Here is a 21,818-nt window from a genome sequence, read left to right as displayed (position 1 = left end):
GCAGCTGCCCAGTGCCCACACAGTAGAGAAAGGACAGATACCTGGGAAATACCAGCTGCCTCTCCCAAATCAGTTCAAGACGTTCAGAAATTACCGTATGTGTTTTTTGTTTAGTTCCAGCAAACATCTGAGCATGCCCTATTCTCCTGCTCGGTGGTGGATGTCTTCACACAGCTCAATCAGAGCTTTGAGATCATTAAGAAGCTGGAGTGTCCAGACCCTGAGGTTGTTGCTCACTATATGAGGAGGTTTGCTAAGGTAACAGCACTAGCATTTAGCTCTTCATCGGCCTTCAATTGTATGGACAACTTGAAAGTACTTGTAGGGGTTCTTATTGTTGGTTTTAACCGATAAACACTGATAAAACACTCCCTGTACAAAAAATAAAATAAAAATTTAGAAAACATTGGTATTTCTCCAGTAAACACCAGAAATGGTTACATGTATCTAAGGGTCTGTCTCTGTGGAGCAATAACACACACCACAGGGGTGTGATTTCCCAAGCACGCTAATGTGTTGCATATTAATTGGTTCATGTAGACCCTGCTACTGTGCACTAAAGGGTTCCTAGTCCGCTTTAACATAGCGCTGTTTGAAACAGTACTACGTTAAAGTGCAGTGAGGAACATTACAAAGAGATTATTCATTACAGTATACACAAAGAGAGAGCCCTTAAAAAGCCGGATTTTCAGACATCTGCATAAAAATCAAAAATTGCTTAAAGAAATAGCCACCCAAAAATGAAATTAATGAACCCTGAAGAACAGAAGCTAAGTGTTTTGGCGAATCCTGTCTACTCGAAGTTATTGGTTTGGTTTTATTTTCGTGTTCTCCTGCAAACATCCTGCCTTTCTCAGTGGAAGAGGAGAGCATAACATTGTTCACTGTTGTCTTTGCAGACAATTGGGAAAGTGCTGATGCAGTACGCTGACATTCTCTCCAAGTGTTTCCAGTCCTACTGCTCCAAGGAGAAACTAGTGAGTAACATCTGATTTCTCCCCCTGCCCCCCTTTAGAAACCCAGGCATCATTGAACCGTTCTGCAATAGCTTTAAAATAGCAGGTAAAGGAGTCCTCGGACTGCAGCTGGGAAGCCATAAACCTCGTCATTTTGCTCATGTCATCAAGCCCCAAGCGTTTTATGGCGTTAACTTTGATTTGCTCACCTATAAAATAAAATTGGGCACTTGGTGTGTGTCAGTCCCACCACACCCGTGTCAGAGGGTTTTGCTCTCCATTAAGGAGGTGGAAATAAATGTTCCAGACGCATGCACCTTGCAGACTCTGCTGTGATCCCCTCCCTCCCCAGGCTGCAGCCGCACATGGAATTGTAGAGAGCAGAGATGGACCATGGTGTGCTTGGCCACGTGACAAGGTGATGGCCAAGGTAGACTCTGCCTGACTTGCTGGGGCTTGGACTCTTCTCCCCATCTTTTCATTCTGAACCTGGGGAACTGCTTATGGCAGCTGCTGTCACCTTTTTCCAGGGCCCTTTGGAGTGAGGCATCAACTCTATTGTCTAAATCTTGTTTTACGGCTATGAAAAGAAATAGGTGTGGGGCACTCTTTGTAGATCTTTGTACCATGTCTGTATCCCATTTGGTTTTCGCAAACACTTCCCAGTTTAGTATCCCCTACTGCTAACTAACTTGTTGTTCAGCCCCATTTTTAGGTCATTAATGGTGGTGGTAAATAAAACTCTGTGTCTGAAATCTGGATGCTTGTCGCATGCTGTTCTTGACGCTCTTCTTTAATGAAGCCAGGGGAATGCTCCAGCCTCCTCTTAGCAAATGGGTTTTCTCCCTTTGTGCTCATGTAATCCCGACTCTGTCCTTGACGTTGTCGGGACACGGCACCAGAGAAGTCAGACTCAGATCACAGAGGAGTGATCGTTAGGTGTCAGCAGGGCCATTAGTTGGTGTATTTTTTCCTGTGCGGTTCAATAGGTAATGCAGCTGCGGCTGCCCCAAGAGAGTGGAAGAAAAAGATTAATGTTGTTCACTCAGTTTTCATGTGTTTACCAAGACTTTCTCCCCTTTCTGCTGCAAGTGCTAATTGTTTATATGGTTTCATTGTTTCTACCCATAATTATTTTCTTCAAAAGAAATAATTTCCCACCATTTTCTTGAAGTAAAGACCACAGCATGCAAATGGATTCCACCTGTGGTGTTCACAAATCGTTCAAATCTTCTGTAGTTTCTGAACAGTGCTCTGTGCTATACCCAACCTGATAGCCTCCAGGGATATGTATAGAATTGGCATCCATCCATGTTCGGGGAAACTTAACATTTCATTCCCAAAGTTTTCTTCTGCTAATGGCACGCACAAGCAGCAGCGAATTACCCCAAAGAGACTGTGAAGCCAAAATAGTCCACATCTGATCCGTGCTAGCGTGGTGGAAACCTTAGCTTAATCTCGGGAAGGAAATGCCCATTGCGCGCCCCATCATGTAGACATAACCATGAATGACAGCAGACGGGGCTGGGACACCGCCATGCCCCAGTTCTGCTCAAGAGGGATGGTCCAAACAAGACAAGCCATTAGACTGCTGTGACCTAGAACTCAGTCAGTCTGCCAGATGCTCCTTTCTTCAAGACCCAAGTCAGTGACCTTCCTTACTTCATATAGATCAGGCAGGAGTTTCCCTATATATGGACAATTGGGAAGCACCCTTAGAAAACCCCTTGATTGGTAGAAGTAGGGTTTGGCAAAATCGAATCCCCTATATAGAAAAGCTTCTATTCAAGTCTGGCGCTCTCGTCAGGGGTGTTACTGGAGCAGAGGATCATCATTCGTGGGTGTTTGACTGTTTGATCCAGTGGGGAGCTGTTCCCTTGTAGGCGGGCGGATTTGCTCATATGTCAGGGGTACTTAAAACAGAAGATGCATCTCGTCCCCTTAGGATTAATGCCACTTCACCATGGCCTGGTCGTTTTCTATGTCAGATATCTGCCTCTATGCTACAAATCCTCCAAACTGCTACTGGATGCTGTTGTCAGTTCAATGCCTCCATGGGTACTATGTTCAGAGGAGAGATTCTGAATGAGGCAGCCTGAGACATATCAGTGCATCCCTTCTCCCTTCAGCCCTAGCTGAGTCCCACTCTAGAGATGTTTGGGGTCTGCTCTATAGAGTCCCTTAATTGCAAACAGGGGCAGCTTGAGCAGATAAATCCCCCCCCCCCCCCCCCCCGATGTGTGAATTTCTGGGAGTGGCCACCTCGGTGTGCAGCACCTCCCCTTATGATCTGTATGCAGTTCAGATCTGCACAGGTCAGAGCTGAGAAGGTGATCTGAGAATGGCTCTTGCAGGAGGGCAGCTGCCGGTTGTCTACCTGATCAGCCAATTGTCTACAGGAGCAACCCCTTAACCACTGATTGGCATGTCTGCAATCAGCTGCCCCCTTTCCCGGTTGGAGAGAGGGACTTTCCTCCTTAGCTTTGTTAGCACTGAAATCTGCCCTTCCTCTTCATTTACATGCTGGGGGAAATTGTAGCCCTGGCTATGCCAGTGAAAGAACAAATAATACTGTTGTCACCCGAATCAGTAACAAGACTTTGCCATTGCCTCCTTCAGCCCTGCATCCTGATGAACAACGTTCAGCAGCTGAGAGTGCAGCTCGAGAAGATGTTTGAGGCCATGGGTGCTAAGGAGGTATGAGCACTAAAACTGGCTACTTATGCACATAACTACTAGGTTACCTAGAGCCTCCAGTAAAGATTAGGGCCCCATTGCTCTAGGTGCCGGGCGGTCGGAGTGAAAGGATAGCCCTTGCCCTGAACATCTTCCAGTCTAATTGAACACAACAGCAGGTTTTTCGAACAACAGACAGGAGCAGGGGAGGGAGGACAAGGGAAGAAGTAATAAGACAGTAATAAGAACATGCATTAATGTGGGCTGGACTGGGGCACAACAAGATGTTTTCAAGTCTGTTTTTTAAATACAATAAGAGTGTCAACAAACTCTCCACGTTATGGGCAGAAGTCATTTTGTGCAGTGTGTAAATGAAGGTCAGTAACTTGGTTGGGAGTAAATGACCTACATTTAATCTATTCTAACCACACCCAGGCTGTGTAATGCGCCCTGTCGGATTCCTTGGATCCCTAAGGAAGTGTTTGCCAAGGTCGATTGATTGCGGTGTTCCTGTGAATGTTTTGTTCAGAGGGTAGCAAGTTTCAAAGACATGAAAGAATTTTGTTTCAGTTGCTGTTTGTAAAGAGAGGATGCGCAGCTATAATGTATATATTTTTTTCTCTCTTTTCTTTGCTTTTCAAGCCTCAGGATGATGAAGAAAAGGACACTACTCATGTTAGGAAAAAATCTTTTTCAGAGCCTCGGGGCATTTTCGTTAGCTGTGATGTGCTAGATCCTGCGCGCTCGTCTGCACGCCAAGAGGCTAGTTCAGGGGTGGCAGTTCAGCATTTTGACTCTCTCCAAGTCTCTCTCGTGCTCAGTGGCATAGTGCTAAGAAGTGACAAATGCTTGTTTTTAAGTTTCAAAACAAAACAACCTGCTAAATCTGTCATTGGCTAATGCAAGGATGACAGCAAAGAGGTTTTCTTCACAGTGGAGCTCAGTTCTCCTGAAACAAAATGTCCCAGCAACCTAGACTTGTTGCACAGGGTGCACCCAACCTTGATATTACATCAATAATGGCCCCGAAGGGCCAGTTTCCAGAACAATTGCTCCCATGATTAAACGTATGTAAATGATTTTATGAAGGCATCACTTGCATGTATGGGGGTCACCACTAGGAAATCAGCATTTGCCAAGTTACCCAACAGTGCTATCTGATAGCCACAGTATTTCCTTATACTTACAATGGGAACAGGGCCGGCTCTAGGCACCAGCGTTCCAAGCATGTGCTTGGGGCGACACTTTCCAAGGGGCAGCACTCCGGCTTTTTTTTTGCTTTGCTTGGGGCAGCAAAAACCCTGGAGCCGGCCCAGAATGGGAAATAACCCAGTATCTCAAACGCCTGGTGGTAAACTGTATTTAATGACAATATAAACGCTTTCACTTAGCCTGGGTAAGATCCCCCTCTGGGAAGGGTGCATCTTTCTGCACAGAATCTCAACAATGCCTATCCCAGCACTTCCCCAGTGAGGTGAGAAGTCATAGGGGGGTTTCAGCTTGGACCACAGGTTCACAGGAGAGACCTGTGGCCAGCACTGGGGGTGTGCAAACCTCTGTATTTTCACACTCCTTCCTAATGCTGCGTAATGACTCAGCACTTCATGAGTATACAAGAGCACATCAATGAAATAACAAGAGCATGTCGAACTGTTTGGTGTAAGGTACAGTACAGTGTGTGTAATGTACTGGAGTGTGTAGGGTACGTATGTTCTGCACGCCGTCTGTGGTACACTAACACTCCACCTCGGTCCAGACAGTCGGTGCTCAGGGCGCTTAGACTCTAGCTGGAACAGGAATGCAGATCTCAGCTGTGATATCACACAGCAATCATCCGGAACAAAAGTACATTTATACAAAAATTCATGCATCTGCCAGGACCTTCGTGAGCTCCCTCTGCTGCGAGCTTCTCCCTCCCAGCCCAGCTTGTCCCTTGCAGCATCCTCCATTGAAAGCCTCCTCCTGTAGTGACATGAAACTGCAGGCACTTCAGCGGTCTCCCGGCACTGTGGGATTATACCAGGAGGAGGAGATGTGCTGGGAGCTCTGGCTCAAACCCTGTGACTCTCAGCCTGGGAGCTAGCAAACCTGGGGAGAAAAAGAATGCAAGTTACATGTTGAGCAACTGGAATATTGTTTGCTCAATATATTAGAAGGTTTTCTTGGGAGTGAAACTCCTTGCTACATGCTGTTTGTTCACCTCATCCACCTGCCACTGTTCACCAGAAATACTTCATTTCACTTGTGCCGAGTACCTGAAATAGCTGACCTCCCCAGGGTTTTCCTCTTGGTGTGCATTTAGTACTTGGCTTCATAGATTAAAACCGTGCCAGAGCCTTGGTTCCGCTAGCCTAGACTGCCTTGTTCTCGTTTTAGTGGCTACTCTGATAGTGACTAGTCCTGGCCAGTGAAGCTCAGTCAGTGAGATGACGACTCTGAAAATAGAGCTAATTCTGTGTTCTGGAAATACCTCATCTTGTGCAAAGTTTTTGTTCTCTCCTTCAAGAAGGACAATTCCTTGGTGTTTACAAGAGATGCATACAGCATCCATACTTCGTACAGGGGTTGGCATTCAAATATAGCAGTGAGGGCAAGGTTTACATAGAAAGCAATAAGAGGAGGTATTTCTCTGTAAAGAATAAGAAAATGTCATGGTGAGGTCACATCAATGCTCTAAGTAAATGTTTATTTTTTTGCTACCCAACGTATTATGGCTAAATGAAAGCACCTCGACAGTTTTCCTGTAATTATACTAATAAACTAGGAGTTGCAGGTAGACAAATCATAGAAATTAGGAGTTGTAGGTGGTGAGAAAGATTAAATGAATTTAAGATAGCATGCACTTTGACTACTTCAACTGTGTTCTGTTCACCTAATCCAGCTACACCTGGAGTACTTCTAATATTACAAAGCTCTGAATAGGTTTCAAATAGTTGTTCCTTCTCTTCCCAAGTGTGAAATCCCATCCCTGCCTGCATTCCTTGTACTCTCCCTAAAACATTACCCAAGGATATCAGGTGTGGGATAAGGCAGCATTGAGCCCTAAACCCCTGGGCGTAATACCCAATATCTTGCGACCCATTGAGGCTAGAAGCCGGAGCACAAAAGATCTGCCCTTGATTCCCACCTTGGAAGATCCCAAGAGATTCTCTCATTCAAACTACAACATTATAATTGATAGAAAAACTCTTTTAGATCATTTTAGAGTTTTATAACACTTTATTTTTCTCCCTTTGAGCCTGTGCAGTGGATCTCATGCTGCTAAGACAACTTGACTTAGAGGGATACAAATATTATCAATACAGCTTCTAAAAACCTCTCTCAAATGTCAGGTGTTTGGGAAAAATAGTGTTTCTGCAATTATTTGTAGTGGTAAAAGCATTATACACAATGGTAGTGTGGTGTAAATGTTGTAGGCACAGATTCTATGGTGATGGCAGTCATGTGTGTTCCCTGACGTCACTGACATAACTTTGGAGTAACTTGTATAATTCACTCATCTCTTCACAAATGCGTAATGACGTTTTTCTGAAAGCTCTGCTCTAGGAATTATTTTGGGGCAGGTCTCTGGCCTGAGTTACACAGAAGGTCAGACTAGATGATCACAATGGTCCCTTCTGGCCTTGGAATCTGAATATCTTTGAATGTGGCAGTCATAAATTCATGCACGTAAAGCATTCATGCCACCTGTGCTGTTTTCTCTTCACCCCTCATGTTGTTCTACAGACCCCTGCTTGGGAATGGTACAGTCTGACAGTGGGCAGTGCAATACTTTCTATTTTCATTCGTCAGGAACGACTTTGCAGCCCACTCACTGCCTTCTTTTGCCTTTCACAAGTTATGCAATCATTAACTTCTGCAGGATAAAAAACCCATGCACTGCACTGCACTGCCCACTGTCACGAATTCTCGATATGCTGCAAAAGCCCAATTAAAAGGTGTAGAAACTTAGATTTTTTTGAAGTACAAGCCTCCCAGGGAAAATATCAGAGAATAATATTATTTACAGTAGAACCTCAGAGTTACAAACACCAGAATTACGAACTGACCAGTCAACCACACACCTCATTTGGAACCGGAATTACACAATTAGGCAGCAGCAGACATGCACAAAAAAGCAAATACATTACAGTACTGTGTTAAATGTAAATTACTACAAAATAAAAGGAAAGCAGCATTTTTCTTCTGCATAGTAAAATTTCAAAGCTGTATCAAGTCAATTTTCAGTTGTAAACTTTTGAAAGAACCACCATAATGTTTTGTTCAGAGTTACGAACATTTCTGAGTTATGAACAGCCTCCATTCCTGAGGTGTTCATAACACTGAGGTGCTACTGTATTGAGCCTTGAGAATAAAGTCTTCAGTAGACTTGTCTTCCTCCAGTTTTCATGCTATCAGCTAAGCTGTATGAAAAATGCTCCAGTAAAACGTACTCTCTTCTTAGTGTTCAGCCAGATTTATCCCTCATTTTAAATGCTCAGTCACCTGTATGACAAACCCCAGGATAGCTGAAAAGCAGCCTTGACTTTGTTATAAGAGCTGTGGGAAAGCATTCCTTGGGTCCAGGCTCCTGCTAAGAGCTTCTTATCCTGCTGAATTCTTCAGTCTTGTAAGACTGCTATCAAATCCACAGTAGTTAGAAATGCATACTGCTGGCTTTGCTCAGCCCTCCATCTTCTCCCTTTCCTGAAAGGTGGGCAGAGAAGTGAGTGATCCTTGGGACCACGTGACATAAGCCAATGTATTGTGTCCTTTTAAAGAAGGTCTCAATCTGTTTTAGTTTATCAAAAGGAAGTGTGAGAGGTGTCTTGATTACAGTGTACAAGTACCTATGCAGGGAGAAAGTGCTGGTACCAAAGGGCTTTTTAATCTAACAGCAAAAGGCACGACAACCATCAGGAGGTGGACGTTAGAATCAGACAAAATCCAATTTAGAAATAAGGCACAAATTGTTACTAGCAAGGGGGTTAACCATGGGAACACACTACCATGGGAAGTGGTAGAGTCTCTATTTCTTGATGTCTTCAAATAGAGACAGGATGCCTCGTCTCTGAAAATAGAGATACTACTTCCCAGCTTCATGTGTATGGTGGGTATTGAGAGTCTCCATTCATTGTCTGGAGTGGACGCTGCTTTTAGATCCTCAGACGATGCTGTGGAAGTGCCAAGTATTATTCCTACTAGAATTAGAACATTTGTTCAAAATTAATCACCATGTAGTCTAGGCTGTCTCATGTTTCATAGAGAACATTTTTATTAGCTTTCTTTCTCAATGTCATGCTCCGTGCACCCAGAGTGAGGGAGATTGTAAGGCTCAATAAGGCAGTGGAGTTCCAGCTTCCAGCAGAAATGCCATGGTCATGATATGCATTACAATGTGCCAACTTTCTAATATTTCTTGCTGCTCCGCTTTGCAAGCCAGGTTTATTGGCATTTCCTGTTCTCATGGATAGCCGGTACACTTAGCATTCATTGACTGAGCAGCAAAATAGATATTAGTTCATTCAGGAGCCTTTATCAGTGCTTCACCATATTGGCAGAGAAGAGTTTCCAGCTACACTGAAAGCTGAAGAAAGTCTATGAAGGACTGTAACTTGTATCTAATTCAGATACAGAAATAGTAGGCACCAATCTCACACCCTTCTAATGGACCTCAATCACCGCTCAGTTAATCCCCTGCAGTTTGTGTCGAGCCAGGGAATGCCAATACCAGCCATTAAGGAGCTAGTTGATACATTATCTAGACTTTTCCTTCTTGTGTGTTAGCAGCTGTTCAGAAGAATCAACATCTTCATAATGACAAAGGACTTTTCTGCCACTGAGCTGAGAAATTCAGCACCACAGCTGGCTTTCCTTCCCCTATCACTTAGTGGCTACTAATGTGTAATGAGGGAAAAGCTAGAAACTTTTTTAATCAGTGTCAGTAGCAGTCTTGTTAATCGCACCTGAAAAGGGGATGGGGGTCAGTTTAGAGGGGACACAGTGCTATGGGGATCTGAGTTTGGGTCTGCCGCCCCTTGGCCAGAAGCACTGTAAAGGCCTGAGTGTTCATCCCCTGGGTGAAGTGTTGCTCCCAGATATCCTCTCTAGCAAGTGCAAAACTTGGTGGTGATAGGATACCGAGGAGCCATATTTTGCTCTCTGGTGGGAGGGGAGGGGAGGGTCACTGCTACAAGAATAAAATAGTAAGAGGCAGCCTGGATGCACTCAATGCATTCTCTGTAGTAACCATGCTCTGAGTTCCCCTAGCCTCTGTTTGCCAGAAGCTGGGAACGGGCGATGGGATGGATCACTTGATGATTCCCTGTTCAGTTCATTCCCTCTGGGGCACCTGGCCTTGGCCACTGTCGGTAGACAGGATACTGGGCTAGATGGACCATTGCTCTGATCCACTATGGCTGTTCTTATAGTCTTATGTAACTTTCCACAGTAAAATAACTCATTAGTTGTACACTGCATGAGCTCGACATTCCAAGGGTCATGAGTTGCAATGCACCATCGCTGTCATAGATGCTGACCTAAAAATGTCCTGTGGATTCAGCACCGACACAGCCTGTAGCTATGAAAGAAATAGCAGAATATAAGGAGTGGGGGGGGATCAGTACCAGTTCTGCTGGCTTGTGTAAGAAGAGAGCTGATCCTCTAGTTCAGCTGGCAAAGCATTTGTCTGAAATGTCACGGTGAGTCAGGCTGATCCTGAGTCCCGCTCCCCCGGACAGTGGGCTGAGTTCAGAGGCGTAATGGTGCTGTACATTACACATTCTGCATTAGAGACTGTAAACTGATGGTGTCTTACATGCCTGGGAAATAGAAGGGGGCTGGAGGGTAGAAAAAAAAGCAACCACTAGGAGACTGTATACCTAGTGAGTTTGGCCCAAAGTCTCTAATTAGCCTCCTGATCTAATCCTGCTATCTTCATTGCTGCCTGTGTGGAGAAATAGGTGCACAGGGAATAACATTACAAACTCACATTACTAAAGCAGGAAAGTCACTGCAGGCAGCGCTTCACTCCTGAGACTCATAAATAAACCAACCGCTGCTATTTCTTTCTCTGTTTTTGAAAACTGATCTAGAAGACGGGTAAGCGCACTTTCTAACACCTATTAAAATCTGGATTTTCCCAGCTAGCTTATTAAAGGGAAAGGAGTGAATCCCATTCCAAATCTCTGTATTTCCCTAGAGGCTTTGCTTTCTCTGATAGATGCTAAAGAAAATAAGCAGGGCTCCAGCACAGAATGTGGTAGCAGGAACTCCTGTTGTATTTAATTCCTGTCTAGCTCCAATACTGAGATTTAGCCTAGAAACCTAAGCCCCTGAATTCTAGCTACCACACTGCTGTTGCAACGAGTGACTGTATCGGTGAATAGATGGTCTAAGTTGGAGGTCAGGCTGGAGTTCTAAAGTCCCAATTCACAAACAGCGGAGGCATTTTATTTATGCTTAAGAACCAGAAGACTGATGTAACCGGAAGTGATCCTGTCTTACATTCATATAGCATTTCCAGCCCAAAGGGTCCCAAAGCACTGCACAAACTCCGCATGTGCAGCGCTGCCCTGCTGAAATGCAACCACCTAAGGCTGGAGAGTGGCAACCCCCAGCATCAGGCACACTGCACAGATGCAGAAGAGGGAAATGATTGGCTATGGATCGTGGAGCAAACCAGGACTCTTAGGGCAGGGATCAAGAGATTGGTCCCGTTCATGCAGTGCAGACAGGATGTCTGGTTTTAATGTCTCAGCTGAAAGACTCGCAAGCAGTGATCTTGATTGTATCTCAGTCTAACTCAGGAGTATTCAGGGCTGATCACTAAGGGGCCAGATCTTCATGTGCTCAGGATCCCCAACGGGGTTGATATTTTTAAAAGTACTCAGCGCATAACAGCTCCCTTTGTGACCCTTATGGCCAGATTTTCAAAAGAGTGGGGAAAATGTGGCCATATTCCCCATGTCCCACTGAACCGCAGCCTGAAGTCTGTGTAATGACTCTGGAGGTGGAAGGTGACGCAACTACTCTCAAATTCACACATGGAGAAACAAACCCCAGTAAAAAGCCACACTTTAAAGAAGCCAGTCTTTGATTAAACCTATAGCCACAAGGTGACTCAGAACCCAAAGGTATATATTGCAGTAACACAGCACAGTCTGGGTTCTGTGCCAGAAAGGTTTAAATGTTTCTTTTTTTCTTAACTCCATGAGTAGCAGGAAAAGGGATGACTATGAGAAGAGGTGGTGGAAAGTAGGAGCCAAAGTAACTTTTGTTCATGTCTCCCAAGTTCTATGGGGAGGTCTCTAGTGGCTCTATCACTGCCTCCAGAGCGCTGGCCATGAAGCTCTACAGTCGTGCCTGGGAAAGGATGCTAGTAAACACATTTTGAGGATATTTCATGTGCTTTTCTACCATTTAGTCATCAGTGGCTAATGGTGCTTTGGGGAACAGCAAACCAACCTCCACTTTCCAGCTAAGCACTCTCCTTTTGTCCACAGCTGGACCCAGAAGCAAGTGACAATCTCAAAGAGCTCCAAGTGAAACTGAACAATGTTTTGGATGAGCTCAGTGTTGTGTTTGGTAACAGGTGAGTACATCTAGCTTCTATAACCATGGAAACATTCCTTTCCTTCCACTCCAGCTGCATCTCTCCTGAGATTGAGAGAGATGAAAGTAAAACACATGGCAATTTCACAGTGTGTTTCTGTTTTGAATCAAATTCATGGCCTTGAATTTGCTCAATTCTCCATCTGAAGAGTTGAGAAACTTTCAGAAAACTGTATCTGTTGTGTTCATTGCTCTGCCTGGGAACAGAACATGAGAATCTGAACTGTGAAATGTATTTGGATTACATATATTGCTGATCCTGCTGCTAACAGCACATGTGTCTGGGAGAATTGAGTCCTGTTCTTCATTGCTCTGAAAGCAGTTTCTAGTTGAACATTCAGAAGCGATATTCCTGTTTAAATGCAAACCTTCTGTTAAGGTATGTAACAGCTGAGTGCTTTCTGATTGTTAAATGAGTATTACAATCGGAAGGAAACTGGCTTAGCGTTTGTGATTCACGCTGAGACTCAGGACTCTAGTGTTGCAAAGGTTGGCACTTTTTATAGGCTGGTCAGTCATTGTTGGCACCAGCGCCAGAATTGTTGCTAGTTGCAATTAAAAGCTTTATTTACAAATCGTAGATACAAATTACCTGTGGTGAGGAGAGGAGTACTTGTGGCACCTTAGAGACTAACAAATTTATTAGAGCATAAGCTTTCGTGGGCTACATCCCACTTCTTCGGATGCATATAGAAGTGGGTTGTAGCCCACGAAAGCTTATGCTCTAATAAATTTGTTAGTCTCTAAGGTGCCACAAGTACTCCTGTTCTTTTTGCGGATACAGACTAACACGGCTGCTACTCTGAAACCTGTGGTGAGGAATGTGCCTCGGCTATCCCTCCCTACAGTGAGCACAAAAGTTGCAGCTTAAGCAAGACTGGAAGGCTGAAGACTGTCTTCACCTTTGCTGGATGTTCAGGTCTCTGTATGGAGGCATGGATTGAGTATCAACTGGCCAAAAATACGGTTAGCCTGCGAATTAGAAGGTGGTTTCTAACCATCAGAGAAGTCAGGTTCTGGAACAGCCTCCCAACAGGAGTAGTGGGGGAAAACAGCTTAACTAGTTTTAAAGGGGGAGGGATAGCTCAGTGGTTTGATCATTGGCCTGCTAAACCCAGGGTTGTGAGTTCAATCCTTGAGGGGCCACTTAGGGATCTGGGGCAAAATCAGTACTTGGTCCTGCTAGTGAAGGCAGGGGGCTGGACTGGATGACCCTTTGGGGTCCCTTCCAGCTCTATGAGATAGGTATATCTCCATATATTATTATTATTTATTTATTTATAAGGTGGAGCTTGATACATTTATGAATTGGATTTATAGGCTGGGGTGGCCTGTGATAGCAGGAGGCAGGACTTGATGAGCCAGGAGTTCCCTTCCAGTCCTATGTTCCTAAGTAAAATGTCCCCCAATTGATCCTGTCTATTAATCTTTGAAAATAACTATTCCCCACAATAAGGACAGTTCATCTCATCTATGCCCTGTAAAAAGATTAATGCAGGCACATCCAGTAGTGCAGCTCCTACCTGGGTGGTAAGAATAAAAACTCAGCCTGACCGCTCTGCTTCCCATCCATACATTTGTAGTATTTATGACCACCAGTTACTTTGTGGGACTTACTGACACATAGCTGCATTTTCAGCATATGGAACTGGTAACTAAGTGCATATCTCCCAGTGCTATTCATGGATGGTGGCAGCAGGAGATGGGGAGATATGAACACATGGAACTGAGTCCATGACATTCATAATTAGATGGAGGATGAGTGAGAAATCATAATTAGTGGGTTAGTATTGTTATCTGACACTTGTCTTCATGGTGTCAATGTTACAAGACAATTAGGGTGGAATCTTGGCATTTGAAAGTGTAATTTACAGAGATTATGCAGTATCAGCACACGTTATCAGGGAGTGTTTCAGAAACATGTGCCAGAGAGAGAGATTAACCAGTCAATAGGGTTCAGCTGCTTCATTTAGTCAGCAGTGATGTATCAAATTAAAAGTGGAAGGGCAGCTTACTGTGCAAGACAGATCTCCTCAGGGATGTAACTGAGAGGTACAATAGGTATCCTCACTAGCATAAAAAGCATCTGTACAAATGGCAACTCCTGGGACACTTTGCACCTCTTACGCATCAGATCTTTTTTCATGTTTGAGGGATAGCTGCAGTGGCTGAGGAAACGATTACATCTCAATTCCCTGCTCCCTCTCTCCTGAGGAAGCTCCATCACAGAGCACAGCATGACAGAGCCTTGTTTGGTCAAAGAGCCATATTTAGTGCATTACTGATGGACACAATATAGTCTTCAGTGCAGTGTGGATACTGGGAGAGCAATTCATCCCAACGCATGGTCCCACACCCACCTCTTCCCATTCTCACACTGGCTTCTGGAAGGGCTGTAGGCTTCCAACACTGCATAACAATACCCCCACCCCAATACCGGGGGGGGGAGGGGAGAGACCCTCAGTGGCATATAGGATATTCCAGCACATTGTCTTCGGTAGCCTAGGTACAGATTCAAGGGGCAAGAGATGAGCTTTTTCAGCAGCAGGCCTGGAGCACTCCCTTTGCTATCTGCAGACCCCTGCTTTGCTGTACCGTTCCCCAAAGAATGGGGGGCAAAACTCCACAGCAAGGGTCATGCAAAAGTAACATCCACGACTAAACCTAGAGCAAGCTGGAGAACTGCCTGCCACCTTGTCAGCTCAGATACCAAGATGATAGGCACCTTAGACCTAGATACCTTCGAACCAAGCTTTATTAAAGATTGGTGGTTGGTATGGAGCCACTTGCATGGCTGAAATGGCCATTCTGTAGAAAGAATGAAATTAAATCAGTGTCTGACGTGGTCTCTCTCAGCAAGCTGGTAATCCCTTCTCTGCATCCTGGCCTGGTGTGGTTCTGTCCTTAGAACACCCTTAATCCCATTCCGCACATCCCAAACATAGTAAATGTATTCCAAACACACCTGGGTCGGGTGTTCACATCTCCATAGATCAACAGCGTTGAGACACTACTGCTGCATTAGCAGCCTACTTAGTGTAACACTCCACATCAGCTTTTCACACGTAATAAATACTCCAGGTTTTATAGCTCAGAGGAAACATAGCATGGTTTACACCTAACTGCGGGTTAGATGTTGTTTGTTCTTGGAAGCCTTGGAGGAGAGGAGACGGCATATGAATCGGGGAATGCAGGAATCCTATCTGTTGGTGCCTGAGAGACTGACATCCCTAGCTCACTGCAGTGACTGGTTTATGCTGGGCTGCCCAGTTACATTGCAGTTTACGCACAGAGTAAGATGTAGCTGCCAACACTTAATGTTTTCCCCTAATGTAGTTATGTGACCCTGCAAACCAGGAATTCTTGGGTTTCGGTGACTTGGCGCAGCTGCATGGTCATTTTCACGGAAGCTGGTGTCTTCCTCTGTGTTTAGAAACCTCTGCTTCCCTGCGCCAGCTGGAGGAAAGGGTCCAGACCAGAGGACTCAGGTCATTGGGGCTAAAGGAAGCAGCTGCTGCTGGACCCTGAGAAGCTGATAATTTCTTGTTTATATACAGCCCACCCTATTCCCAAGCACAGATCCCTGCAATATGAGGCCTCTCATAGTCTTTGAGATCAGAAGGGACCATCATGATCATCTAGTCTGACCTCCTGCACATTGCAGGCCACAGAATCTCACCCATCCCCTCCTGTAACAGACCCCTAATCTCTGGCTGAGTTACTGAAGTCCTCAAACAATGATTTACAGACTTCAGGTGACAAAGAATCCACCATTTATCCTAGTTTAAACCTGACAGTGACCTGTGACCCATGCTGCAAAGGAAGGCGAAACCCCCCCAATCTGACCTGGGGGGAAATTCCTTCCCGACCCCAAATATGGCGATCAGTGAGACCCTGAGCATTTGGCTGCTGCAGCACTGCATGCTGGCACTCCGCTCGAGTGCCCCACTGTGGTGTTCCTACTCTCTCGAGCACCTCAGCAGTGTCAGAGTGGTGAACGTGAGAATGGAGGCTTGGCTCTGGGGTTGCTTCAATGGAGTCGGATGCACTGGTGGGAGGCTGCTCCATGGGGAGAGAAGAAGGCAGTGGGGCATGGAGCCTAGTGAGGAGCAGAGGGTGCATGTTTTGAAAGGAGAGAGGCCCACCTGTGCCACAGGTGTCCTGCTGACTCAACGCTATAGGAAATCAGGCCCCTTATTTAGGTGCCCAAATATAGATTTAGAAGTCAGCTTTAGACCCCCGCCCCCATGTTCGGTTGATTTGGTGGAGTAAGGGGTGTTAAACCTTGACCGCAATCCCTAGCACTTCTTACATGTTCAAGGCCCTACACAAACATTAGTTAATTGAATGCCACACTTACCATCTATTATCAGTAATAGTTGCCTTAAATATCAAGATGGGTGTGGTGATACCTCTGACTGGACCAACTTCTTCAATAAAAGAGATGACCTCACCCGCCTTGTGTCTCTAATACCCTGGGACCAGCACAGCTACAACAATATTGCAAACTTAAATGTCAAGGCATTTCCCTTCATTCCCAGCTGATGTGTTGACGGCTCTGCTGCAGTATTCCCCACATTAAACCACTACATTAGATTCTTCTTGATTGCCTGCAGTAACTAGGTTGCCATCTACTGATAGTGGTTGTGACAAGCTAATTTCCCGAATGGATGTGGCTCGGATCTCTACCTGTCTATCCTTGGGAGTTGCAGACAATTGAACTCCCCTAACGGCCGGCATGTCACTTCAACAGAGACATTGTTCACTTGGCTAGCCAAGCCCCAGTTAGTCTTGACACTTATGTATAACCCGGGCCCTGTGGCACTGGGGCTTGTTTCAGTCAGCACGTGTCTTTGCTGCTGAGCACCTGTGATTTTAACAACTCTCTATTGTAAGGTCTGGCAATGAGCTGTATGTATGTGTCTGTCCGCAGTGCATTGCAGTTGAGCCCTGGTTACACTACTGATCTGTGTGAAGTCATAGACTGTATATACCAAACACAGAACAGTACGTGCAGTTGTAATTCTTGGAAAAAGAAAGGGCAGCTTTCTAATTAAGTGACTGAGTTTATCTCCAACGTGATGAGGCCATGTGTAGGGATGCTAGTGTCACTACTGATATTCTACAGTTGATTACTCTGATAGTGTGTCCTTCTTAACAACATTGAGAAGGAAGCAATAGGGAACGTCTTAGATGGAGTCAGGAGGAGTATTGCGTAGTTAGTGAACACAAGTTATGTTTTCATGTGAAAAAAGTGATCGCTTTGCCGCTGAATAACCTTGCTTCTCTCGTCTGTCTAGCTTTCAGAGCCGTATTGATGAGTGTGTCAAGCAGATGTCAGATATACTCTGTCAAGTGAAAGGGACAGGAAATATCCCTGCAAATGCCAGGAACACAGTGGCGCAAGACGCGGACAATGTCCTGAGGCCATTAATGGACTTCCTGGATGGAAAGTAAGAAGAGCTCAGTTCTGTATTCATACTGCCATAAAATTTCTAACAGATTGGGAGGGGTTTCTCCAGCCTTCTGGATGATTCCCTAGAGACGTCTTCTCTATCAGGGTCATCCCGGAGGGTTTTTATCTTTGGAAAAGAGGTGGCTTCTGGATGACATATCAGACTTTCTCGTTTTGAAAGTGTCAGCCAGCAGATATCATGGTGTTTCTGTGAATCCCATGACATTCGCCAGGTATAATTCGTGCTTTTGTTGCATGAGAAATGGTTTATTTTGTTGCATTTATACTTGAGTCATTCCATCTTCTCCTCGGGTTGGATGCTGAAAGGCACTGTGTGCTTCGTAGTTAGCATGCATACACAGTAGCACTTTTACATCCGTAAAGCAATTTCCATGCTTTACCTAACTACTCCTGGGAGGCAGCATCACCTTGTATTGGTGGGAAGTAGAAGTGGGAATGCTCATGACTTCTTTCCTGAGCACAGCAAGACAGAGGCAGAGCCTGGATTCTTCTTCTTGTCTATCCTGCAGAGGAGGCAAGTTCCTCTAAACACTGCCTGCACCGTGCTAGCATCACCTCTTTGTTGCCTGGGTTCAGTTCTGGCAAGCTGCTCTTCACCCAGCTGAGGATTTTGGCTAGGCGTTGAGAGACCTGGGAGAGGTGGTTTTCATGTTTGATATAAAGGAGCTGAGTGTTGTCTATGTATTGCTGGCACTTCAGCCAGTGTGTTGTGTCCTCAGTTCTCCCAATGGCTTCCTATAGATGTAGCCTCGTGGGACTCTGCCAGTGAGTCTAATCTCTCTGTGCCCTACACTTGCAGGGGGATGGTCAGTGAGAGGTGAAAAGGGAAACTGATCAGAACTCTTCCAGGCAAAAGGGAGTAAACACAGAAAACTGATGCTGAGGAAGGCAGCTATAGCCAAGCACAGAATGGAAGCCAAGAAATACCTTGATGTGTTTCTGGAGAAGGGTGTTGAGGGCTCTCCTGAGAGAAGCAGGAAGGTGGGTTTCAAATCAGCGTTCAAAGAGCCCATCCGTTGGGCCACATGGCCTTTTGCTGGCCCTACAATCAGTTATGTTCACTCTTCTGTGGGAATGGGCTCTGCCAGGTAGGAATACTTGGGCTGCTGCTTTGACTCTTACTTCTCTCTGTGGTGTCTCATTCAGATATACGTGGTTAGTGTTTGGAAGGAGAGCGAGACAGCTGAGCTACAGAAGGATGCCAGCATGCACCCTCTCCAGACTTGTTACAGCTGAGCATGTGTTCCTTGAAAGTAGGAGTGCCACTGCCTTTGGACTCTGCGGGAGCTTTGTTTCATTAAAACTTTACTTTTCATCTCTGGCCCAAGGAAAGCAAAGCAAAGCAAAGCTGTGCACCTTCCTGGTCTCTGATTTCCAGCTGCAGCAGAGACCTCAGAGGAGATGAGGCATAGAGCTCTGACTAGGATCTCTCATGCAAAGAGAGCACATATTTGAAAAATGAGGAAGCTTCGTTCCTGTGACTAGGAGGAGTACAATGATCTACAATGGTCTGGAGGGTGTAACTACTCCACAGGGAGTCAAAGTACTGAGTGGGAATGTGATATTCCTGACAGTCTTCGGGGCACTGACTTCGGTACCTACCTCGATGCTGATGCAAACAACTTATTGGACCAGGGATGGGGCTGGACATTTGCTTGCTTCTCTGAGGCTCACTCCCCCATTGCTTCTGAACAACTTTGAGTGTCCTTCGGCATCAAGCCTGGAGTGATGGTTCCCTTCACCTTTGTTCTTCAGACACCGGTCTGATACTGGGATCTGTATTGTTCTCTCAGTGGAGACAGGGGCTGTTGGCCCCCAATGCCATGCCCTTATCCTCAGCAGCCTCCGTGGAATCAATGGGCAATTCCTCATTCTATAAATCCGAATCCTCCACCCGTTCCTGTGCCATGTAAGCTGACCAGCCAGTGGTATCACCTCCTCAGCCACCTACACTGCAAACTCCGGCGGAGGCATCTCCCTTAGAGCAGGTACACATGGATCCACATATACGAGAACCAGTACTGCACCAGGACGTTTCAATGGCTCCTTTTCTTCCATCCTCCTCATTCGAGTGTTGGAATCTTCCTCCCCTGGCCCTGAAGATTTTAAGGAACATCAGGAGCTCTGAAGATGAATAGCTTCGTGCTTTGGCTATAGAGGCTGAGTTTGTGCAGGAAAACAGGCACAAATTGGTGGACATCCTTCAGTCTTTGACTCAGGGAGAGTAGCTCTCCTTATTAGTGAGGCACTGTTGGAGCCCTCCTAGGTTTGTGGAATTCCAGAGCTTCTTTGACACCTACAGCAAAGCATATGGACAAGAGTTATGATGTTCCTATGCATGGGCAGAAAAATATATCGCCTTCCTCCTTGCCAGATGTGTGTTGCAAACCAGCATTTACTGCTGTCCAAGGATAGTTTTTTGAACTGGGACTTTGTAGCCAACTTCATGGACAAATTGCCTGAATCTTCTAGGGAGGAGTTGAAGGCATTTATCACAGAAGGTCATCTGGTCACGAAGACATTTTTGCAGTTGGCAGCAGCAACAACAATGTCGAGTGCCAGAGTTATGGTGTCAGCGATTTATGATGAGAAGAGCATCACAGTTGCAGAATTCTGGAATAGTGCAGACATCCAACAGTGTGTGGAAGACCTGCCCGTTGACAGTTGATTTTTATTTTCTGGTAAGACAGATGAGAAGTTGCATTTGTTTAAGGACTTACAAGCAACCCTGCACTCTTTGGGGATTTATATCCCAGCCACAAAAAGGCGTCATTTTGGAGGTCAGCAGCAATACCACCCACACATATTTTAGACAGGCACCAGGACTACTCTAGAAAGGGCAGTAAGTCCCACAGGAGGAGGACTTCTGGATCTGCTTTCACCCAGCCAACTTGTCCACCTCCACCTTTGGGAACGCAGCCCATTTGACTATTAAATCGAGAGCACCATACCACTTGTGGATGTTCAACACCGTCTCTTCAGTTTGTAGGCAGGCCGTCTCGCTTCTGCAGTGCTTGAGAATCAGCAACGATGGACAGATGGGTCCTAAGCATGGTGGGATTGGGTTATGCTATACAATTATTCTCTTCCATCCCCCCTCCCTTGTCAGGGACCCTTCCAATGAGTCACCGCCTCTTCTTCAGATCCAAACTCCTCGTGCTCTGGCAGCTGTGGAGGAGGTTCCTCATTATCATCACAGGAAGGGATTTTATTCCCAGTATTTCCTGATCTCCAAATCCAAGGGAGAAATGAGACTATCCTTGGTCTCTACCAGTTAATCAAGTATATGAAATTCCACATGGTTACCTCAGCTACTATTCTTCCTGCTGGTTTGCTGCTCTCGATCTTCAGGAAGCTTATTTCCACATCATGATTTTCCCAGGCCACAGGAAGTTCCTGAGATTCATAGAATCATAAAATATCAGGGTTGGAAGGGACATCAGGAGGTCATCTAGTCCAACCGCCTGCTCAAAGCAGGACCAACCCCAACTAAATCATCCCAGCCAGGGCTTTGTCAAGCCGGGCCTTAAAAACCTCTAAGGAAGGAGATTCCACCACCTCCCTAGGTAACGCATTCCAGTGCTTCACCACCCTCCTACTGAAAAAGTTTTTCCGAATCTCCAACCTAAACCTCCCCCACTGCAACTTGAGACCATTACTCCTTGTTCTGTCATCTGCTACCACTGAGAACTGTCTAGATCCATCCTCTTTGGAACCCCCTTTCAGGTAGTTGAAAGCAGCTATCAAATCCCCCCTCATTCTTCTCTTCTGCAGACTAAATAATCCCAGTTCCCTCAGCCTCTCCTCATAAGTCACGTGCTCCAGCCCCCTAATCATTTTTGTTGCCCTCCGCTGGACTCTTTCCAATTTTTCCACAACCTTCTTGTAGTGTGGGGCCCAAAACTGGACACAGTACTCCAGATGAGGCCTCACCAATGTCGAATAGAGGGGAATGATCACGTCCCTCGATCTGCTGGCAATGCCCCTACTTATACAGCCCAAAATGCTGTTAGCCTTCTTGGCAACAAGGGCACACTGTCGACTTATATCCAGCTTCTCGTCCACTGTACCCCCTAGGTCCTTTTCTGCAGAACTGCTGCCTAGCCACTCGGTCCCTA

The 21,818-nt window shown here is 45.6% G+C and overlaps 1 protein-coding gene across 1 annotated transcript in view; it reads left to right on the top strand.

The window, feature by feature from the left end:
- Positions 1-21,818, top strand: part of UNC13B (unc-13 homolog B) — a 354,074-nt gene that overhangs the window by 296,781 nt on the left and 35,475 nt on the right. Inside the window, exons 26-30 of the mRNA XM_029913862.1 lie at positions 115-258; positions 900-977; positions 3,576-3,653; positions 12,116-12,204; positions 17,525-17,677. Of these exons, the coding sequence (XP_029769722.1) occupies positions 115-258; positions 900-977; positions 3,576-3,653; positions 12,116-12,204; positions 17,525-17,677 (542 nt within the window). The remainder of the gene's footprint in view (positions 1-114; positions 259-899; positions 978-3,575; positions 3,654-12,115; positions 12,205-17,524; positions 17,678-21,818) is intronic.

The sequence above is a fragment of the Terrapene carolina genome, unplaced genomic scaffold (genome assembly GCF_002925995.2).
Source record: "Terrapene carolina triunguis isolate 2854851 unplaced genomic scaffold, T_m_triunguis-2.0 Scaffold998, whole genome shotgun sequence".
Classification (NCBI taxonomy): domain Eukaryota; kingdom Metazoa; phylum Chordata; order Testudines; family Emydidae; genus Terrapene; species Terrapene triunguis.
Note: the sequence above shows the minus strand (reverse complement) of the source record. Positions and strands in the feature narration are given on the sequence as shown.